This window comes from Musca domestica, unplaced genomic scaffold (genome assembly GCF_030504385.1).
Source record: "Musca domestica strain aabys unplaced genomic scaffold, Musca_domestica.polishedcontigs.V.1.1 14, whole genome shotgun sequence".
NCBI classification, from domain to species: Eukaryota; Metazoa; Arthropoda; class Insecta; order Diptera; family Muscidae; genus Musca; species Musca domestica.
The window spans coordinates 10859310-10880077 of NW_026712192.1; the positions used below are offsets into that span (position 1 = coordinate 10859310).

General features: G+C 34.8%; 1 protein-coding gene across 15 annotated transcripts in view; it reads right to left on the reverse strand.

Annotated features, from left to right (window-relative positions):
- The window catches only part of LOC101899720 (small conductance calcium-activated potassium channel protein), a 725164-nt gene that overhangs the window by 431493 nt on the left and 272903 nt on the right, over positions 1–20768 (reverse strand). For 14 of the 15 annotated variants that reach the window (XM_059119190.1, XM_059119188.1, XM_059119185.1 and 11 more), the window contains one exon: positions 17598–17699. The exons of the other annotated variant lie outside the window; for it this stretch is intronic. In XM_059119190.1, coding sequence (XP_058975173.1) covers positions 17598–17699 — 102 coding nt within the window. The remainder of the gene's footprint in view (positions 1–17597; positions 17700–20768) is intronic. 15 annotated transcript variants of the gene reach the window in all.

Consider the following 20768-nt stretch of genomic DNA (forward strand, 5'->3'; position numbering starts at 1 on the left):
CATCCATATGAGATTTCAGGATCTCGGCACCATTCCTTCACCCAACACCAAATTTAGTACTATTTAATACTTTTCGTACAATTATAGTACACATTTCCGAAATCACCTCCATATGTCCAGCCTACCCATGAACAGCGACCCTAATACCAGATTTCAGATTTCCAGCACTATATATTCACTCAATACCAAATTGTACCAAATAAAATACTATTTAGTACTTTTCGATCAAAAATAGTACACTTTTCAAAAACCAGCTTCTTCTTTAAACACAGACACCAACAGTGATATCTATATCAAAATTCAGGATCTCAGCTCTATTCCCTTATGTAATACAAATTTTATTTTGTACTTTCCATATAATAATAGTACACATTTCTAAACCCACACATTTTCAAAACCACCTCACAATTGCAGATACCAACAGAGACCTCAACATCAAATTTGAGGATTCCAGCCAAATATAGTATAATTCAGTACTTTTCATACAACTATATTATACATTTCCGATACTACCTTCATATGTTCAGACTACTCATGAGCAGCGATCCCAATACTAAACTTTCCAGCATTATCTGTTCACCCAATACCAAATTGTACCAAGTATAGTACTATTTAGTACTCTCGAACAATTATACTGCATATTTTCAAAGCCACTTCCATATCTCATTCCCAATCACCAACAGAGACCTCAGTATCAAATTTCAAGATTCCATTTCTATCCCTGAATTATGGTAAAAATTTCCGAAACCATCTCCATATGCAAAGCAATATCTGTTCACTCAAAACCAAATTGTACTAAATTTTGTACTATATAGTGCCTTTCGTGCACTTGTAGTACACATTTCCAAAACCACCTCTTTATCACAAATCTACCACCAACAGGGTTCCCAACACCAAAACATCGAAAATTCAGCTTCATCCGTTCACCCTAAACCAAAACTTAGTATCATTTAGTATACATTTCGAAAATCACCTTCATACATGAAGCGTAATACGAAATGGTACCATTTTTGAAGTTTAGTAAAACTTCAGAACATTTCGTAGCCTTAAAGTTCGATTTTTCAAAACCCCTTTTGTATTTTTATAATGCACTCTAACATTAAATCTCATTTTAAATTTCAGAATTCTAGATCATTCCGTTTGTTTAATTCAAAGTAATCAATTTTTAGTAAATTTTAGAACGAATTTCCAAACACTACTGCAAAATTTCAAAATTCTAGCTTCATCCGTTTGGTCTAGACAGTTATTTAAATACTCTTTTATATGTAGATTACGATATATCATGTACGGACGAATCGGATTCCGTCCAAAGATAACTGTTTGACAGTCAATTCGTCATACAGGCCATTAATTTGGCAGGACAAAATTTTTATACCTTCTAGCAACTTGAAACTTGATTTTTTACCAAATCAGCTATTCTTAAAATCCCTACAGTTTGGAATTTTCGTTAAATTGATTGTTTTGTGAAAGTAACTAATCCAACCACAAGAAACCCAAAATACAAAATTACAGTTGACTTAGTTTGAAATCGGATTCGATATCTTCAAAATTTAATATTCTCCATTACGGTATACAAATCAATCTTTTGTGATTTTTCACTTCGAAAAAAAAGAACCAAAAAAAAAAGTAAATCTTCCATGTTCCATAAATTTTTTTATGGATTTAACATTTCACTTTTTTATTTTTTACCATAAATATTCTTGTGCATTTCCTTTCATTGCTGTCTTTTTGAATATTTTCATTCCAACACCATAAATTTCAAATATTGACACAATATTGTAAACAAACATGAACTAAAATTGATTACCACTGGCATATATTTGTATGTTTGTGTACATTTCATTTCTTCTTTTATTTTTGATACGACCACAACGTACCTCAACGGTTTTATACCCTAGGTCTATTTGCACTAAATCCGTTTTGGGACATTTGAAGCGACAAAGTGGTGCGCGTCCGTCTGTCTGGCTGTTTGGTGTGCTCGAAAACTCTCGAAGTCTCGTCCCAACTTGACAAATATTATTATCTAACTGATAACCATATTGATTTACTCCTTCTGGTACCTCCCCACGAAAGGTCCAGATTTTCAAAAAATAATTTGCTTAAAAGAAGGTGCAAGAATGAATAGTCAAAATTTAAAAATTGGATTAAATTCCGAACAAAAACGGCCATGTCACTTAGGCCTACGTTTTAGTGGAGAAGGCACCAAAGGTCTCCTAGGTCCATTTTTTCGTACCTCTGCCGGAACTGATCAAAATTTCCAAAAAACAAAATAAAAATGATCAAATTCGGGGGAAGTATGAGGACGTGGACCGGAGAGAACCTCATGTCTCCTAGGAACTGGCCGAAATTCCCAAAAAGCATCCAGTTCTGGGACTGCGTAAAATGGGCGGTTTTTGTACACCCATTTAACTTTAAGTGGTCAAAATTTCCAAAGACGGCCATGTCATTTAGGTTTACGTTTTCGTGGGGAAGGTAGCAAAACGTGAAGGTGGCACATCGTACACCCATTTAACTTTAAATGGGTAAAATTTCCAATGAGGGCCCAAATTCAGGGGGCGGTACGAAAACGTATGCCAAAAAGTGACTATGTGTAACCTAGATCCACGCTTTTATAATCCGCCTGGTACTGGTCTACATTTCCAAAGAGGTTCCAAATCCGGAGGACGTATAAAATGTGGACCGAAAAGGATCCATGTTTTCGAAGTTTCACATAGGTGCACGTTTTCATACCTCCCCTCGATTTGGTCGAAAATGTCAAGCATGTCTATTAGGAACTGGCCGAAATTCCAAAAAGGATCCAGTTCCGGGACTTTTTGAAATGGGTGGTTTTCGTACACCCATTTAACTTTAAGTGGTCAAAATTTCCTATGAGGGCCTAAATACAGGGGACAGTAGAGGGCTCAAATCCGGAGTACGTATAAAAACGTGGACCGAAAAGGATCCATGTTTTCGTCGACGAAAACCTCCCACCGAGGTGGTCGAAATTGCCAAGCAATCTGCAATTCCTGAATCACCAAAGATAACCTAGAACTACGTTTTTGTACCGCCCCTTTAGCGGATCAAAATTTCCTATCACAGGACCGCAAACCGGGACCTTTTTGAAATTTCTTTCCTTTTGCTAGCCAATGTACACGTTTTGGCAGTTAAAATTTCTTAGCAGGGCCGTATTCAGGGACCATTTGGATCCTTGTTGCTTTCCCTTTGCTTGCCAAAATTAACTAGATGGTTCCTATTCCGGGACCACAGGTCACCTAGGTCAACGTATTCGTAACCCCCTCCCCGGGTCTGCTCACAATTTCAAAACTGGGACTCATTCTGAGACCGTGAGTCCGTCATCTAGTTCCTCGATTGGTACTTTCCCTTGGCGGCTTTAAATTTATAAGCAGGATCTTATTTCGGGACCACCTCCTCCGGACGGTCATATTTTGACATCATAGTCACCCTATGTCCACGTTTTGTACCTCATCGTAGGCATGTTTACTGTCTTACTCGAAGCAGGGTCCTATTCGGGGATCATTTGGATCCAATAGAGGTCGTAAGTCACTTAGGGCCACTTTCGGGACGGCGATTTCAAATCTTCCCCGGAGGGTCCAATTTCGGGACCATTGTTCACCTACGTCCACGTTTTGTACCTCCTCTTTGGCAGTAAACATTTCGAAGCAGGGTCCTACTCGGGGACCATTTGGATCCAATGGAGGTCATAAGTTACCCAAGGCCACTTGGCTCTTATGTTGGTGTTTTGAACTTTGAAGATAAAAAATTGGCGTATCAAAATCTCATTACCTCTTAATTCATAAAATAAATCATTGTAGCGTATCCGAATGTTCAACAAGTGACTATTCTACAATATTTCCATTTTCAACAAAAGCTATTAAAAAAACACTGTCTGTCTTTTCTTTCATTTCCTTTCAATATTGAAAAAGGCAGCTGTCATTCGTCTGAGACAGTAGTGTTTTTATGAAATCAAATGAAGTGGACCAGTCGTCCGTCTACATTGTACTTTTTTTTATTTTTTGGTTTTTGTTCATTTTCTTGCTGCCGAAATTCCCAAAGAGTCATTGTGCTGTTAGGTGTAATTCCGGTCATCATGAGTTTTGCAAAATGTTGTAGAAAAAAAGTGTGTTTTTTTATTTTGGGACATTCTCAAATATGTGGATGGGTATTTTCGGCTTCTTTAAGTATACAGGTAAATATAAAATGCTAAGCGAAAACGATGACAACGAAGAAGGTGGTTCAAACGGATCAGACTTTCACTGCCTTTGGGAAATATTTTTATCGAAAAATATTAATATTTATTTTTGGTTTCCCAGAAATGGCCAACACGTTAAATGGAAGACAGGATTTAGCTATAATAATATCAGCCCTTGAAAAATCACATACATTTGAGATCATATCCAAACAATCCTATTTGAGGACATTTGGCATTTTCTGTATCTACGTTTAAAGTGTTAGGTCAGATTTTGTATTTTTCATACGAATTTAATTACTTTTTTATTTCGTTTTTGGTTTGAGTATCATTCTAATTGTTAGTTATTTTATTATGCACAAAGAAAACACATTCGTCATAAGAAAATCCTATTAAAAACCTTGTCTAAAAATATCTTCAAACGAGTTCAAGGAACATTGGGGTATCTCTCAAAAATTTCAAATGTGCATTTTTATCACTAATGAATAAAAAAATCCAGTAAAGAAAGTCCTAGAGTCGGGTCTTAATTTAGTTTAGCTCCACATAACAATTAAAAGTTTTTTTTATGGGAGAATTCAATCATACACCCTATGATTATAATTATAATTTAAAATTCAAAGGACTAAATATGCCGAAGCATTTGTATCTTTTAAATTCGGACTTGTATTGCCCATTTGATGCAAAATTAATTTGAAATCAGATATCCAAATCTGCACCGATCTCGATATAATTTGCCAAAGATATTTCTGAGCTGTATTTGATATATTTCCCTGAATATCGTTGTTACGAAGTGCATATTACGGCTGCGAGTAACAAATACAATAAAACGGATGAACAGTATATATGGGAGCTATAGCTATATCTGAACCGATCTTCACCAAATTTGGCATACTACCTTCTAGACTCAATTCGATATTGGTGCACAATAAAAGGTAAATCGGACGAAGTTATATATGAGAGCTATACCCAAATCTGAACCGATCTCGATAAAATTTAGCAAAGGCATTTCTGAGCTGTATTTGATATATTTCCCTAAATATCGTTGTTACGGAGTGTATATTACGGCTGTGGGTAACAAATACAACAAATCGGATGAACAATATATATGGGAGCTATAGCTATATCTGAACCGATTTCGATCAAATGTGGCATACTTATTTTCAGGCCTAATTTGGTTGTTTGTGCAAAATTCCATACTATTCGGGCTGATGTTACACGTTTGGTGCACAATAAAAGGCAAATCGGACGAAAATATATATGGGAGCTATATCTAAATTTTTACCGATTATCTCCAATTTCAGTAGGGTTCGTCCTTGGGCCAAACAAATGTTGTTTGGAAAATTTCATCTCAATCGGATAATAAATGCGACCTGCATTTTGTTCACAAGAATATATGGATAGACGGACGGACAGTTGGACTGACATGCATAAATCAACTCAGAAAGTGATTCTATGCAGATCATCAAAAGGAACTATGGGTCTATCTCATTTCGTTTTGCCTGTTACAAACAAATGCACAAAGACATAATACCCTGACCACCTTGTGATGTAGGGTATAATTGAATAATAACAAATAAAAAAGCAGCTAAGTTCGCCAAACTTTTTATACCCTCCACCAATTGGAAGAAACTTGAAAATTTTCAAAAAAAAAAAAAAAAAAAAAAATTCGGAAATTACGCTCCAATGAAAACGTTATATGGGAGCTTTATGAAGCAGAGGTCCTGCATAAGTAATTTGTGTCATAGGGTGTAGTAAATGTTCCGAACATTATATACGAAATTTGAAAGAATTCCGGTGAATAACGTCGCAAAAATCATCAAAATACCGAATATCGGGAGGAACCTTTATATAGGGGATATATGATATCGTGGACCTATATATATAATTCTCTTCCAGGGGGTAATGTACTCACAAGGAACTCCTTTTGTGGATTTTAAGACAATTCCATTGAAAAATTTGGCAGAAATCATCAAAATACCGAATATCGGGGGGTACCTTTATATGGGACCATACGATACCGTGGACCTGTATAGACAATTATCTTTAAGGGGGGTAAAGAATTTCCGACCATTCCATTTAAAAATATGGCTAAAATCATCAAAATACCGAATATCGGGTGGTACCGTTATATGGGGGCTATACGACATCGTGGACCGATATAGCCCATCTTCGAACTTGACATGCCTGCAGACAAAAGACAGATCTGTGCAAAATTTTAGCTTCGTATCTTAATTCGTTTTGACTGTAGCGTGATCACAACAGACGGACAGGGCTAAATCGTCTCAGAATTTTACGCTGATGAAGAATATTTAAAATAATTATTTCGATGAGTTACAAAAGGAATGACGAACTTAATATACCCTCGGTGGAGAGTATAAAAAAAGATCGAGTGTTCGTAGAAATGACCTGAGTCTATCACAAATATTATGAAATTCAACTTACCACGTCGGTAAGTGTAAATGTAAATTCAGCTCTCGGCAATATGCCATTTACCACATAATGCAAAATATTCTCATTCACTTTGTAATATCGGTTGCAATGAGACAGGGTTGCTATTGCAAAGGGCTTGTCAAAGGGTATATAGTAATTGAGAATTATTTTTAACTAGCTCTCATTAAGTTGAGTGGCACAGGGGCTTCGGCTTGTTGTTCGGCAGGATCTTTCACAGGAGTCTACGCTCGTTGTATAGCTCAAATATTGCTGAACCCAAACGAATTCCGATCCATCTTAGAAGGCCTGACCAGCTGCTCTCGAACATACCCAAACAACATAAGATGACCTGGATATATTTTGCCTCCTATCTCTACAGTGTACTGCCTTCCCTGAACGATTATACCATGAGGCCACAACCCGTCTCCGAAGATCTGGACATCAACATTCTAACCACCTATATCGTAAACCCTGATAATCTACCACTCGTCAGCCCAATCACCATTCTTTTAAATTCCCATTTTATACCCTACACCACATAGTGGTAGTTATGTCTTTGTGCATTTGTTTGTAACATGGAAAAGGAAGCGAGATAGACCCATAGTTACTTTTGAGGATCTCCATAGAATCACTTTCTGAGTTGATTTATGCAAGTCAGTCCGTCTGTTCGACTGTCCATGCATTCTTGTGAACAAAATGCAGATCGCATTTATTATCCGATTAAGATGAAATTTTGCACACATCAAACAAATGACGAACAAGGACGAACACTATTGAAATTGGTGATAATCGGTAAAAAATTAGATATAGCTCCCATATATATCTTCGTCCGATTTGCCTTTTATTGTGCGCCAAACGTGTAATATCAGCCCGAATAGTATGGAATTTTGCACATTAGGCCTGAAAATAAGTATGCCAAATTTGATAGAAATCGGTTCAGATATAGCTATAACTCCCTTATATATTGTTCATCCGATTTGTTATTTTTGTCCTCCGCAGCCGTAATAAGCACTCTGTAACAACAATATTTGGGGAAATATATCAAATACGGCTCAGAAATACCTTTGCTAAATGTTATCGAGATCGGTTCAGATTTGGATATAGCTTCCATATATAACTTCGTCTGATTTACCTTTTATTGTACACCAAACGTCTAATATTTGCCCAAATGGGTTGGAATTTAGCACATGCGACCGAATTGAGTCTAGAAGCTAGTATACCAAATTTGGTGAAGATCGGTTTAGATATAGCTATAGCACGTGTTCATCCAATTTGTTTTATTTGTTACCCACAGCCATAATATGCACCCGTAACAACGATATTCAGGAAAATATATCAAATGCAGCTCAGAAATATCCAAATTTTATCGAGATCGGTTCAGATTTGGATATAGCTCCCATATATATCTTTATCTGATTTCAAATTAATTTTGCACCAAATGGTCAATACAAGTCCGAATTTAAAAGATACAAATGCTTCGGCATATTTAGTCCTTTGAACTTTAAACTATAATTATAATCATGGCGTGTATGATTGAATTCTCCCATAAAAACTTTTGATTGTTATGTGAAGCTCTACTAAATTAGCAAAGTGGTGAGGGGTATCATAAAGTCGGCCCCGACCGACTTTACTGTTTCTTTACTGGTTCATTTTGCATATGATTTCATTACAACCCAATACATTTGGAAAGGCCTGGCTATTTCTTTGTGAAATAAATTCAGCTTTTTCTTTTTTTCAATTAAATTCAACCATAAATTTTATTATGAAATTCTTGTTATTTTATTGTATGAAATGTTACAAATTAGTCAGATAGTGAATGTTTGTTTTCCTTTTTTCAGGGTAAAAATAGTTTTTTTAAGATATTGTGTTTGCGGACAGCTACATTTGTCCGAGTCTTTCATTGTGAAAAAGGGACAAATTAAAATTTAGACATTAAAGGCGAAAACGTGTAGTTTCAGATGTTTTATGAAGAACGTTTTTGAATGTTTGTAAGAGCCAAGAAAGAGGGTAGAGTCTGAAATTTGTCATTTGTTAAAAAATGAACATATGAGGTGTTAATTTGCAGCACAATTAATTAAAACATATCAAGTGATATCAGCGCAATATGCAATAAAATAATGAATGAATAATAAAAAAGCATATAATAACAACACAAGCAACACAAGAAATATTTACGGGGAAAACCCAGCAGATTAAAAAGAAGTCAGAAAAAGAAGACCTCTTCAACACTTCTGGAAATTTTCGGATTAAGATTCTTTGGAATCCATACATTTTAGGTATACATTTACATTTAGGTATAGGTATATAGTGTCTTCGGCAATATTGCAGACAAAAATATAAAAAATATTTTGGTAAGAAATTTTAACCCTCAAGCGAGCTCCTTTTTTAAATATGGTTAAGAACTCCCTCTAAACGGGATTGTAGCTGTTCAAAATATTCTACAAAATTATTTGTTATAAAACTCTACAGAAGAAGACATGAAGAGGCAAAATCTTACCTAAAGGCCAGGAATTCTTATATTAAGGAGAGATTCTATGGTTAAAGGCGTACTTTATGTGAGTTTGTGAAATAATCTCAAATTAAAAATCATTTTAAGAAAAATTTTGTCTAAGACAAAAACAATTCTTCATTAAATTTTGCTATGGGTCATCAAAGAAAATTAATTCCTATTTCCACTGCATCACAGAAAAAAATATTCTCCAGTTTTTTTTTTTTAATAGCTGACCTTTTTCAAGTTGAGGCCCGAACGTAATATAAAATTTCCTTCGGGGTGGAAAATATCAAAAGAAGAAATATTCTACACAATATTTCACTTTGAATCTCTGAATAAACTATATATCTAGGTACAACAGGTTTTATAAAAATTGCGATGCGATACGTATGTACTTCAAGTGAAAATTATTTGTTTGCTTTTTTAACTGTTAATTTAAAACGTTTTCAATCCAAGTCAAAATCTCCCTTTATATTTCAATTTCTGGAGAAAATGTCAAAGGAAGAATTATTCTAGATAACATTTGATTGTGAGCCTCGGAACAAAAGAAATTTGCATATTCAATATATACCATGAAAAATATTTTGTTTAGAAGAAATCTGGTTTATTTCTGGAAAATTTAGCACTTTTTCTCAATTTGCTTCAAATTTTCTTATAATTTCACTATGCAATAGCCAGTCTGGGTTGTGGGAAATTCAAAGTGGACCTTATAAAACTCGTTTGTAGACCATCACCCAAAGGGATTTTCGGATTCTAAGGCCAAACTTATCCAAGGTCTTCATTTTGTTTTGATTGTATATAAAAGGAGTCCCTTTACCTTGAGATATATTATAAATTTAGGATAGCTTTGAAGTTTGATAGAGATTTTTGGAAAACATCCCAAATCGTTGGTACTGAAAAAAATTCCGATTTCAGATATTTTGTGTAGAATATTTCTTCTTTTGAAAGCTTCCGCCTAAAACCAAATATTATGTTACTATCAAGCGTCAACTCGAAAAAAAGTTCGAGCAAAAATTTATCACCAAAAAAAAAAAAAAATCAGTAAGCAAAAGTGAAAAGTCGGGAAGAGCCGGCTATATGATACCCTACACCACTATGCATATTTAGTTGAGCTCCCGTAACAAAAGAATTCATTTGAAGTAGATCATACCACCTATCTGCATTTGGATTTAGAACAGTTATAGTGTGCTATAGAGTGCATGATATCACTTGGAGACGGATTATATTAATAAAATATATATCGGAGCCAAGTTGCACAAAATGTAAACGTACGTCCCGAAAATCACTCCATTTGGGCTGATATTAGCCATTATTTGCACAATAACACCGAAATCGGATTAGGGATATATATCCAAATCTTAGCCGTTCCCGACAAAATTTCGCAAAGGTATTTCCTAGCTTTATAAGATATCGGGTACCAAATATCATTGTTGTCGAATGCATATTACTAATTTAAGGGACTTAAACACCAAATCGGATGAAACATAAATATATGAACCGATTTTCTCAAATCGGTTCAAATATCATTGATGTCGATTGAATATTAAGAATTTAAGGGACTTAAACACCAAATCGGATGAAACATATATATGGGAGATATATCTATATCTGAACCGATTTTCTCCGAATTAGAAGTACTTGCTTCTGGACTGAATTCAGTCGGATGTACCAAAATGCAGGACTTCTGGACTGATTTTGGCCATTTGGTGCACAATTAACCCGAAATCGGTCAAAGATATATATATATATAGGAGTTTTATCCAAATCTTAACCGATCTTGATACAATACCTTAGCCAGTATTTCTGTATCCAGCTGTATCTGATAGCTGGTACCCAAGACTATTGTTGTCGAATGCATATTACGTACGTGAAGAACTTTAAACCCCAAATCGGATGAAATATATATGTGGGAACTATAGATATGTCTGAACCGATTTACACCAAATTCCAAGTACTTGTTTATAGGATGAATTCTGCCGTAAATGCCAAAATTCGGTCCATTCGGATAAAGATATATATGGGAGCTATTTCCTAATATGATCTGATCTCCATAAAATTTGACAGAGGTATTTCCGGGCAGTATCTGACGTCCGGTACCAAATATCATTCTTCTGCAGTGCATATTATGCATGTGAGGGAGCTATAGCTATATCTGAACCGATTTTCTCCAAATTTTATTTACTTGTAATTTGGACTTATATTAGCCATTTGGTGCACAATTAACCCGAAATCGGTTGAAGATATATATGGGAGTTATATCTAAATCTGATTCGATTATCACCAATTTCAATAGGGTTCGCCCCTGAGCCAAACAAATATTGTTTGCAAAATTTCATCTCAATCGGATAATATATGCTACCTGAATTTTGTTCACAAGAATATATGGAAGGTCGGACTGACATGCATAAATCGACTCAGAAAGTGTTTCTATGAAGTTCTTCGAAAGTAAAAAAATTAATTTCTTTTTTTAGAAATTTATGGTGAAGCTTGGTGTAGAATATTGTTGTCCTTGACGTCATTCTTCTAAACTATTGCTTTTTTGGAGACTTGCACAAATTCACATTAAGTACGGCTTTAACCGTAAAATGTGTTTTCAATATGAATTCTTGGCGTTTTGGTAAGATTTAGACTTTTGACGTCTTCTAGGACTTACAGTAGATTTTAATGACTAAAAATTTTGTATAATATTTTGACTTAAATGGAGATTTAATCATATTTTCAAAAAATGTTTACCAAAATAATCCTCGTGTTTTTATTTGCAATATTTCCAAAGACACTATATAACATTAATGAACGGATTCCAAGAAATCTTAATCCGAAAATTTAAAAAGGAGGTGGGAATTCTAATATTCTTCTGCTAAGGTTACTTTGCGATGCAAACTTTAAAAATGCCAGCTCTACTTTTATAATCTGCTGGATTTTTTTATAATTATTTTTGTCCTGCATTATTTTTGTTATCATTCAAAACCCCATTACCACGAAATTTACGAAAACTTCTTTTGGTTAATAACATTAGCGCCCAGCCACTATTTCAAAAACAATGTCTAACACCCATTCACTTTGTGGTATCGCCAACTTGTTATGAGGTGAAAAGCTTATTAAATACAAACAACAAAAGCCTAAAGCTTATAAAGCAATTCAAAAGGCTTTGTGTGTATAATTATTATTCAGCGGTCATTTATGGTTATTTTCAGTCATGCATTTAGCTTTGTTGTAACACAGACACACACACACACCCTTACAAAGTAGCCACCTCTGTTTTAATTATTCATGTACACACACACACACACTGACATAAATAACCCGCCGTCAAAGCTTTTCGGGCTTTGTAGCTTTTCTATAGATTGAATATTATTGTTATTAATATCCTTTGTGTGAGGTTTTGTTGTTATTGTTTATTGTTGTCTTATTTCGATGGAACATAGCGTCATCTGGCAGCGAATAGCTAAACTAAAGAATAAACAAATAAAACTATAAACAATCGGAAAAAAAGCTTTTTTTCTTTCTCTTTCTCTCTTAATCCCCTCAACAAATAAATACAATGACTAACAACTATTTGTGTGTGCCCGAATACAAACGACAGCTAAATTTTTAGCTAAATCGAAAAAAAGCTATTGTACTTATTGTCTGTGGTGGATTTTCACAAATGGTTTTGGGAACTTTCTGCAATATGTTGAGTTTTTTTGTTAATGTCAATTCAATGAGGTTAATTTGAATTAGTAAAACTGAAAATCATCGTCAGAAAATGAATATTTGATAGAAAAAAAAAAATAATAATAAATAGTTAAAGTACATTTACTACATAAAATTCTTTATAGGTAGATCATGGGAAAAATTACAATTTAGAACCAACAAAGCTTTTCATTGGACCATTAAAGAATTGGGAACAATACAGATGTTATTACACTTTTATATGTTCATGTGGAGTTGTATCAATCAAGTTCATATTTCAGTACACCAGTTGTTTAACATGATTTGATAAGATTCATATATTTTATATCACTATACTCATAGTTTCCATACAAACTACCCGAGTCGACTAAACTAAGAACTGGTTCCTTTGATTGGACTATCTTGGGGCAACTCTATATATATATATATATACACAATACCACATTCAAATAATATGTACCAGCAAATGCTCGTATTATATTAATATATGATTTTGCATTAATTTAAATCCTATGGTATGTCTAAGCAATAGGACTTGGTCTTATCTCCCAAAATTGTAATTACTGAAAATTATGAAATATTTTAATAGAATATAATATTTGCGATTTTCGCTTTCACAAATTAAATTTATTATTTGACAAATATATATATTCAATATAGTGTAAATTTATTAATTTTTTAAATTTTTTTTTTCAAGGAATTAATATAAAAATTCTGTAAAAAATAGATTTCAATTAAAAAAAATAATTAGACATGCTTTAACAAATATTTTCGAAATCGATTCAATCTCTTAAAAAAATAATTTTCACTTTGGATCAAACTTCGCAGGTATAATGAAAAGCAAAAACAAAAAAAAAACATAACGGCGTGAACTACTTAAATTTGTGCAACATTTCAAAATTTGCCATTTTGGGAACAAGTAACAAAGCTTTCGAGATTTATATATGATAAATATTCTTGGATTATCTGTAAGGCACTGATTTCAAATTTGAAAGATAAAATTATAAAACTGAAAATACAATTATCTATGGTAAGGGACACAATTTTATTGAAAGTAACAAATTCTTAAAAAACAGTGTTGGCTTGTTTGTTCGGGATACCATAGTATTTTCTTGTTGCAAAATGGTCAGGCTTATTCCCTTTATTGTTGTTTTTATAAAAACAACGAACAACAAGTGCGGTTGTAAGATTTAGAAGATTTTCCAAAAGACTTTTAGTTTTATGTAATTCTTTGGTTCCTCTTCTATTGAGCTTACGATCTTCACTTGGGTCACTTGGGTAAAAAAAGATTTTCCTCAGAGAAGGTATTTTTAAAATAACTTCTGGGGAGAAAATCCCAGACAAAAAACAAGGAAACTGATGAGGATTAGTGGTTCTTTCCGAAACCTAGGTATTCCCTGCCTTACCCCCTGGTAAACATTACCATCGTTCTCCACTAATAAATAGGATTAAGTCTGGCCATTTTGCAACAATTCTTGAAGAATTTAAATCTTTAAAGCATTTAAGAAAAGTTCACATACCCTAGCTAATGTAAACCAGTAAGGAAAGGCCAAAAGTTGGGCGGGCCGACTATATGATACCCTACACCACTATGCGTATTTAGTAGAGCTGCCGTAGCAAACAAAAGATTATACTGGGAATTTTTGTTAAGTACTACGAACCTTATTTGAATGCGTATCATGGCTTTAGAGTACTCACAATTTGGGAACTATATACAACTCTGAATCGATTTTCAACAAATTTGAGGCAGGCTTTCTTATCTCTAGTACCTAATGACATTACTATATAATGCATGATGTGACTTCGATACGAATTATATGAAAAATACTTATTGGAATAATTCGGTTGAATATGAAAAAAATTATCTAATTTTGGCTGTATGGTGGACAATAACCGTAAAATCGGATGAAAATGTATACCGAAGCTATATAAAAACCTGAACCGATAGAATTTGGCAGATGTACTTTCGAGCTGTATCCGATGTCAGGTATTGTTGTGGAGTGCATATTATGCATGTGAGATACTTAAAGCCCCAAATAGGATGAAACATATGTATGGGAGCTATATCTGAACGGATTTTTACCAAATTTGAAATACTTTTTTCTAGGATAAATTCAGTCGGAATTGCCAAAATTCAGGTCATTTGGACTGATATTAGTCATTTGATGTAGAATAATCCTGATATTGGATAAATTTATATATGTCAGCTATATCCCAACCTGATATGTCAAAATTTGACAGAAATATTTTTGAGCTCCATAAGTTATGTGGTACCAAATATCATTCTTCTGGAGTGCATATTACGCATGTGAAAAAATCTGATTTTGCTGTTTCTCTACAGCCCACAATTATAAACCAATCGACGCGGCATGGAGTTAGGACTTAGAGCTGGGAAGAAGCCTACCAACTTGGACGATCATCGGACATTACTAAGCGGGTAAAATAAACCATAACTTTTGTGTCAAAATATACGACAATTTCCACTAAACCGCCAATATTTTTAATCCTGGATAAATAAAAAAAAAAAACTTTAAAAGATCACTTCTGACCACTACAGGATGCTGATGACCAAGATGTGGGATATATAGCAAAATAGATACAACTATATATAAAATAAATCGATCTTGGTTATTCCGCTTATAAGTCAAGAACCGCTGGACTATTTTTTTTTATTAAATTCGCATCAATACGGAATGGTTTCTCGCCAGAATAAAAAAATTGCTCAAAAATATGCCAAAAAAAGTGAATATTTTTTGTAAACATTTTTATCGCATGCGATTTTTTCATGTTTTGATTTGTACATTTTTTTAATATTTTTGCACCCTGCAACACTATGCGTTAAGGGTATTATATTGAAGTCGCACATATCGTCCGAATCTTACGAAATTTTGCATGGAGGTAGAGTTAGGTTTCAAATAGAAGCCTATTGTTTTGAAATGTATATTTAGGGGTTCAAATGAATCAAAATATTAAAAATTTGCTGATTTTGAAGTCGCTGTAATTGTTTTGAATTCCAATTAGCTCGACAGAGATGAGTAAACATAAGACAAATGCCCTGGCCAAAACCAAAGGTAACATTTGTGCAGAACTGTATTACATTGTTTCAAATAAAAAAATCGAAAAAAATGGGGTTGGATCTAAGGAGGTTTTCCCATATATTGTAGTGTTGTAGGGTATCACATGGTCGGCCCCGCGCGTTCATAGCCCTTGCTTACTTGTTATAACATATACTTAAAAAAAGGCCCAATAACCTCCTTTCAAATAACAAATTGTTTTAAGCGCCTCTTGAAATTGTTTAAAGCGCTATTGAATTTAGTAAAAATCACTCCCATATTTATCTTCGCCCGAGTTGACGTTTATTGTGCACTAAATGCGTAATATATGAACGGTGCCTGAACGGTGCCAAATTTGGTTAAAATCGATACCAATTCCATAATTTGCCCTTCATAATAATGATTTCGATACAAAATATTTAACAAAGCTTAGAAATACCTATGTAAAAATCTGTCGAGATTGACTCAGATTTGAATATAACTCCGATAAAGATGATCTTAAAATCAGCCCAAATTGGATGGATTTTTTTTGCATTTTTTTCTACAAACGAATAAGTCAATATTGGTGAAAATTTGTTCAGATGTAGCTATAGCTTCCATATATACATTTAAAACAATTTTATACATAAAGCGCCCAAACCGGTACAAGATATCACATACAGCTTAGAAATATCTTTGCCAAAATTTGTGAAGATCGGTTCCGTTTCGGATATAACTCCTACTTAAATCTTCACGCAATTTCACGTTGATGGTGCACAAAATTCGTAATGTAATTCCACATCGGACGACTGAAACGACAGCCTAGAAACAAGTACGTCATATTGGTATAAATCTGTTCAGATATAGCTATAGCTCCTAACCAATTGTTGGCTTTCGTTACTACTTACATATCAACTTACTAACACAGTCTTCTTAAAAGGAATAAGTAGTTAATAGTTTCGAAATCCCTTCTCTCCTTAAACATTGGATTTTCTTAATCGGTTACAATACGAAGCAGTCGGAACGTAAGCATATCGCCTCCCTGGGCCTAGCAATGTCAATAGATATGCCAGATAAATTGTTTATTACACTTCAGCATTACCATGCATCAGATTCTAAAAGAAGATGATATTCAAACGGTACACCTAGCACTAAATCTTATATAACAGATCTCATACAAGCAGTCATGGAGTAAGTTGCACAAACGGAAATTTTTAAATAGTCATGGAATTTTATGGATATCAAGTTTCTGATTATTTTAATTAAGAAATTACATATACACTTCATCATGTGATGAAGTTTTACAACATTTATGGAAATAATAAAAAAGGGTGGTTAAAAGACCTTGTAACTTAAAGGAGATAGTGTTCCAAAATTTCAAATTTGATACCAGTGCCACAAAAATCTCAAGAAATATTTATCATATAATTGATATCACTGCCTACCTTAATCTATTAAGAATTTAAATTAATAAATAAATAGATTCCTTAATTAAAAAAAAAAAAAAAATAAAAAAAAAGCAATAATGATAAATCTTTTGCAAATTTTCAATTAATACGGTAAAGCAAGCTGTAGCAGTTTTTTTCTAAAATGTGAAATGCAGGGCTAATTGGAGTGGAGGGTCGCCAAAACAGAACAGTGCTTTCATCTAACAATCTTCAAAGGGGTAAATTGCTTTTATTTTGCTGGCAGGGAGGTAAAGTGTTTCGTTATTATTTTGTTTTGGGGGGACTTTGAGGGGTCAACTGGGTGGTGGGTTTAGTTTTGTTTCACAAAATTTAAATACCATTTTCGAGCATTGCAGTGATTCATGTGTGGCCTCAGTAAAAGCTCTTCTAAGTCGCAATTTTCGGCTTTCGGACAATGTACGAGGCATTAGTAGGACACCCTAAAGGAAAATATGTTTTAAGTAGTTAAATGTGTTGTTATTGTTGTTTAATGTTAAGAGAGTTTAAGTTTAATGTTTAGCAGAATAAAATTAGAACAAAGTTAATAAACAAAGTTTTGTGTTAAATAGCCATTTAATGAACTGGCAGGGCGGCGTTCACAAAGGAATTGGGGTCAATGAAAAAAATAAAAGTTTTTTTGTTTTTTTTTTTATGGGACTGATAATTTACATAGTAATTACCAAGGTAGTATAAATTAAGGTTGTTTCTCATGTTTAACATTGTGCCATGGAGAGTTGAATAATTGTAAGTTTGTTTGATTCTTTTCGATAAGTTGGAGGACAGTAATTATGGGGATTTTGAAAAGTAAGTGATGTTTTATATTCGCATAAGGATTATAAAATATATTACTGCAGATAAGAGAAAAATAAAATTTTGACATTGGAAAACAGGGCCACAAAATACCAGTTGGGTACATATATATATATATATATATATATATATATATATATATATATATATATATATATATATATATATATAAAATGAAGGCAAAATAGTAAATATTTGTAGAACCAATCTCAGATGTAATTGAAAAGTGGATATAGTAATTTTTGAATCGATAGGAGAGTTTTTATATGCATTGAAGAGCTCTTATATGGATAGAAGCGCTTCAAGAGCTCATCTTTAAAGATCTTTAAAAGCTCTTCTATGGGTAAAACGGCTTCAACAGCTCTTCTATGACTAGAAGAGCGTCGATAACTCTTCACTGGATAGAAAAGCGTCGATAGTTCTTCTATGGCTAGAAGAGCGTCAGCAGCTCTTCTATGGCTAGAAGAGCGTCAGCAGCTCTTCTATGGCTACAAGAGCGTCAGCAACTCTTCTATGGATAGAAGAGCTCAAATAGCTCTTCTATGGATGAAAGGGCTTCATCAGCTCTACTATGGATAGAAGAGCTTCAACGGCTCTTTTATAGATAGATGAGCTTCAACAGCTCTTCTATGGATAGAAGAGCGTCGATAACTCTTGTATGGATAGAAGAGCGTCAATAGCTCTTGTATGGATAGAAGAGCGTCGATAGCTTTTGTATGGATAGAAGAGCGTCGATAGCTCTTGTATGGATAGAAGAGCGTCGATAGCTCTTTTATGGAGAGAAGAGCGTCGATAGCTCTGGTATGGATAGAAGAGCGTCGATAGCTCTTGTATGGATAGAAGAGCGTCAGCAGCTCTTCTATGTATAGAAGAGCGTCGATAGCTCTTGTATGGATAGAAGAGCGTCAGCAGCTCTTCTATGTATAGAAGAGCGTCAACAGCTCTTCTATGTATAGACGAGCGTCAACAGCTCTTCTATGTATAGACGAGCGTCAACAGCTCTTCTATGTATAGACGAGCGTCAACAGCTCTTCTATGTATAGAAGAGCTTCAACAGCTCTTCTATGTATAGACGAGCGTCAACAGCTCTTCTATGTATAGAAGAGCGTCAACAGCTCTACTATGTATAGAAGAGCATCAACAGCTCTTCTATGTATAGAAGAGCGTCAACAGCTCTTCTATGTATAGAAGAGCGTCAACAGCTCTTCTATGTATAGAAGAGCGTCAAGAGCTCTTCAATGGCTAGAAGAGCGTCAAGAGCTCTTCAATGGCTAGAAAAGCGTCAACAGCTCTTCAATGGCTAGAAGAGCGTCAACAGCTCTTCTATGGATTGAAGAGCTTCAACAGCTTTTCTATGGTTAAAAGAGCGTCAACAGCTCGTCTATGGCTAGAAGACCGTCAACAGCTCGTCTATGGCTAGAAGAGCGTCAACAGTTCGTCTATGGCTAGAAGAGCGTCAACAGCTCTTCTATGGCTGGAAGAGCGTCAACAGCTCTTCTATCGCTGGAAGAGCGTCAACAGCTCTTCTATCGCTGGAAGAGCGTCAACAGCTCTTCTATGGCTGGAAGAGCGTTAACAGCTCGTCTATGGCTAGAATAGCGTCAACAGCTCGTCTATGGCTAGAAGAGCGTCAACAGCTCGTCTATGGCTAGAAGAGCGTCAACAGCTCTTCTATGGCTGGAAGAGCGTCAACAGCTCTTCTATGGCTGGAAGAGCGTCAACAGCTCTTCTATGGTTAGAAGAGCGTTAACAGCTCTTCTATGGCTAGAAGAGTGTCAACGGCTCTTGTATGGCTAGAATAGCTGGAACACCTCTTCTATGGCTAGAAGAGCTTCACCCGCTCATATATGGCTAGAAGAGCGTCAAAGGCTCTTCTATGGCTAGAAGACTGTCAACGGCTCTTGTATGGCTAGAATAGCTGTAACACCTCTTCTATGGCTAGAATAGCTGTAACACCTCTTCTATGGGTAGAAGAGCTTCAACAGCTCTTCTATGGCTAGAAGAGCGTCAACAGCTCTTCTAGAAGCTGTAACAGCTCTTCTGTGGTTAGAAGAACTATAATAGCTCTTCTGTGGCAAGAATAGCTGTAACAGCTCTTCTATAGCTAGAATAGCTGTAACAGCTCTTCTGTGGCTAGAATAGCTGTAACAGCTCTTCTATTGTTAGAAGCTGTAACCTGTAACAGCTCTTCTGTGGTTAGAAGAACTATAATAGCTCTTCTGTGGTTAGAATAGCTGTAACAGCTCTTCTATAGCTAGAATAGCTGTAACAGCTCTTCTGTGGTTAGAATAGCTGTAACAGCTCTTCTATAGCTAGAATAGCTGTAACAGCTCTTCTATAGCTAGAATAGCTGTAACAGCTCTTCTATAGCTAGAATAGCTGTAACAGCTCTTCTATGGCTAGAATAGCTGTAACAGCTCTTCTATAGCTAGAATAGCTGTAACAGCTCTTCTATTGCTAGAAGCTGTAACCTGTAACAGCTCTTCTGTGGTTAGAAGAACTATAATAGCTCTTCTGTGGTTAGAATAGCTGTAACAGCTCTTCTATAGCTAGAATAGCTGTAACAGCTCTTTTATGGCTAGAATAGCTGTAACAGCTCTTCTATGGCTAGAAGACCTGTAACAGCTCTTCTATGGCTAGAAGACCTGTAACCACTCTTCTATAGCGAGAATAGCTGTAGCAGCTCGTTTGCATATGGA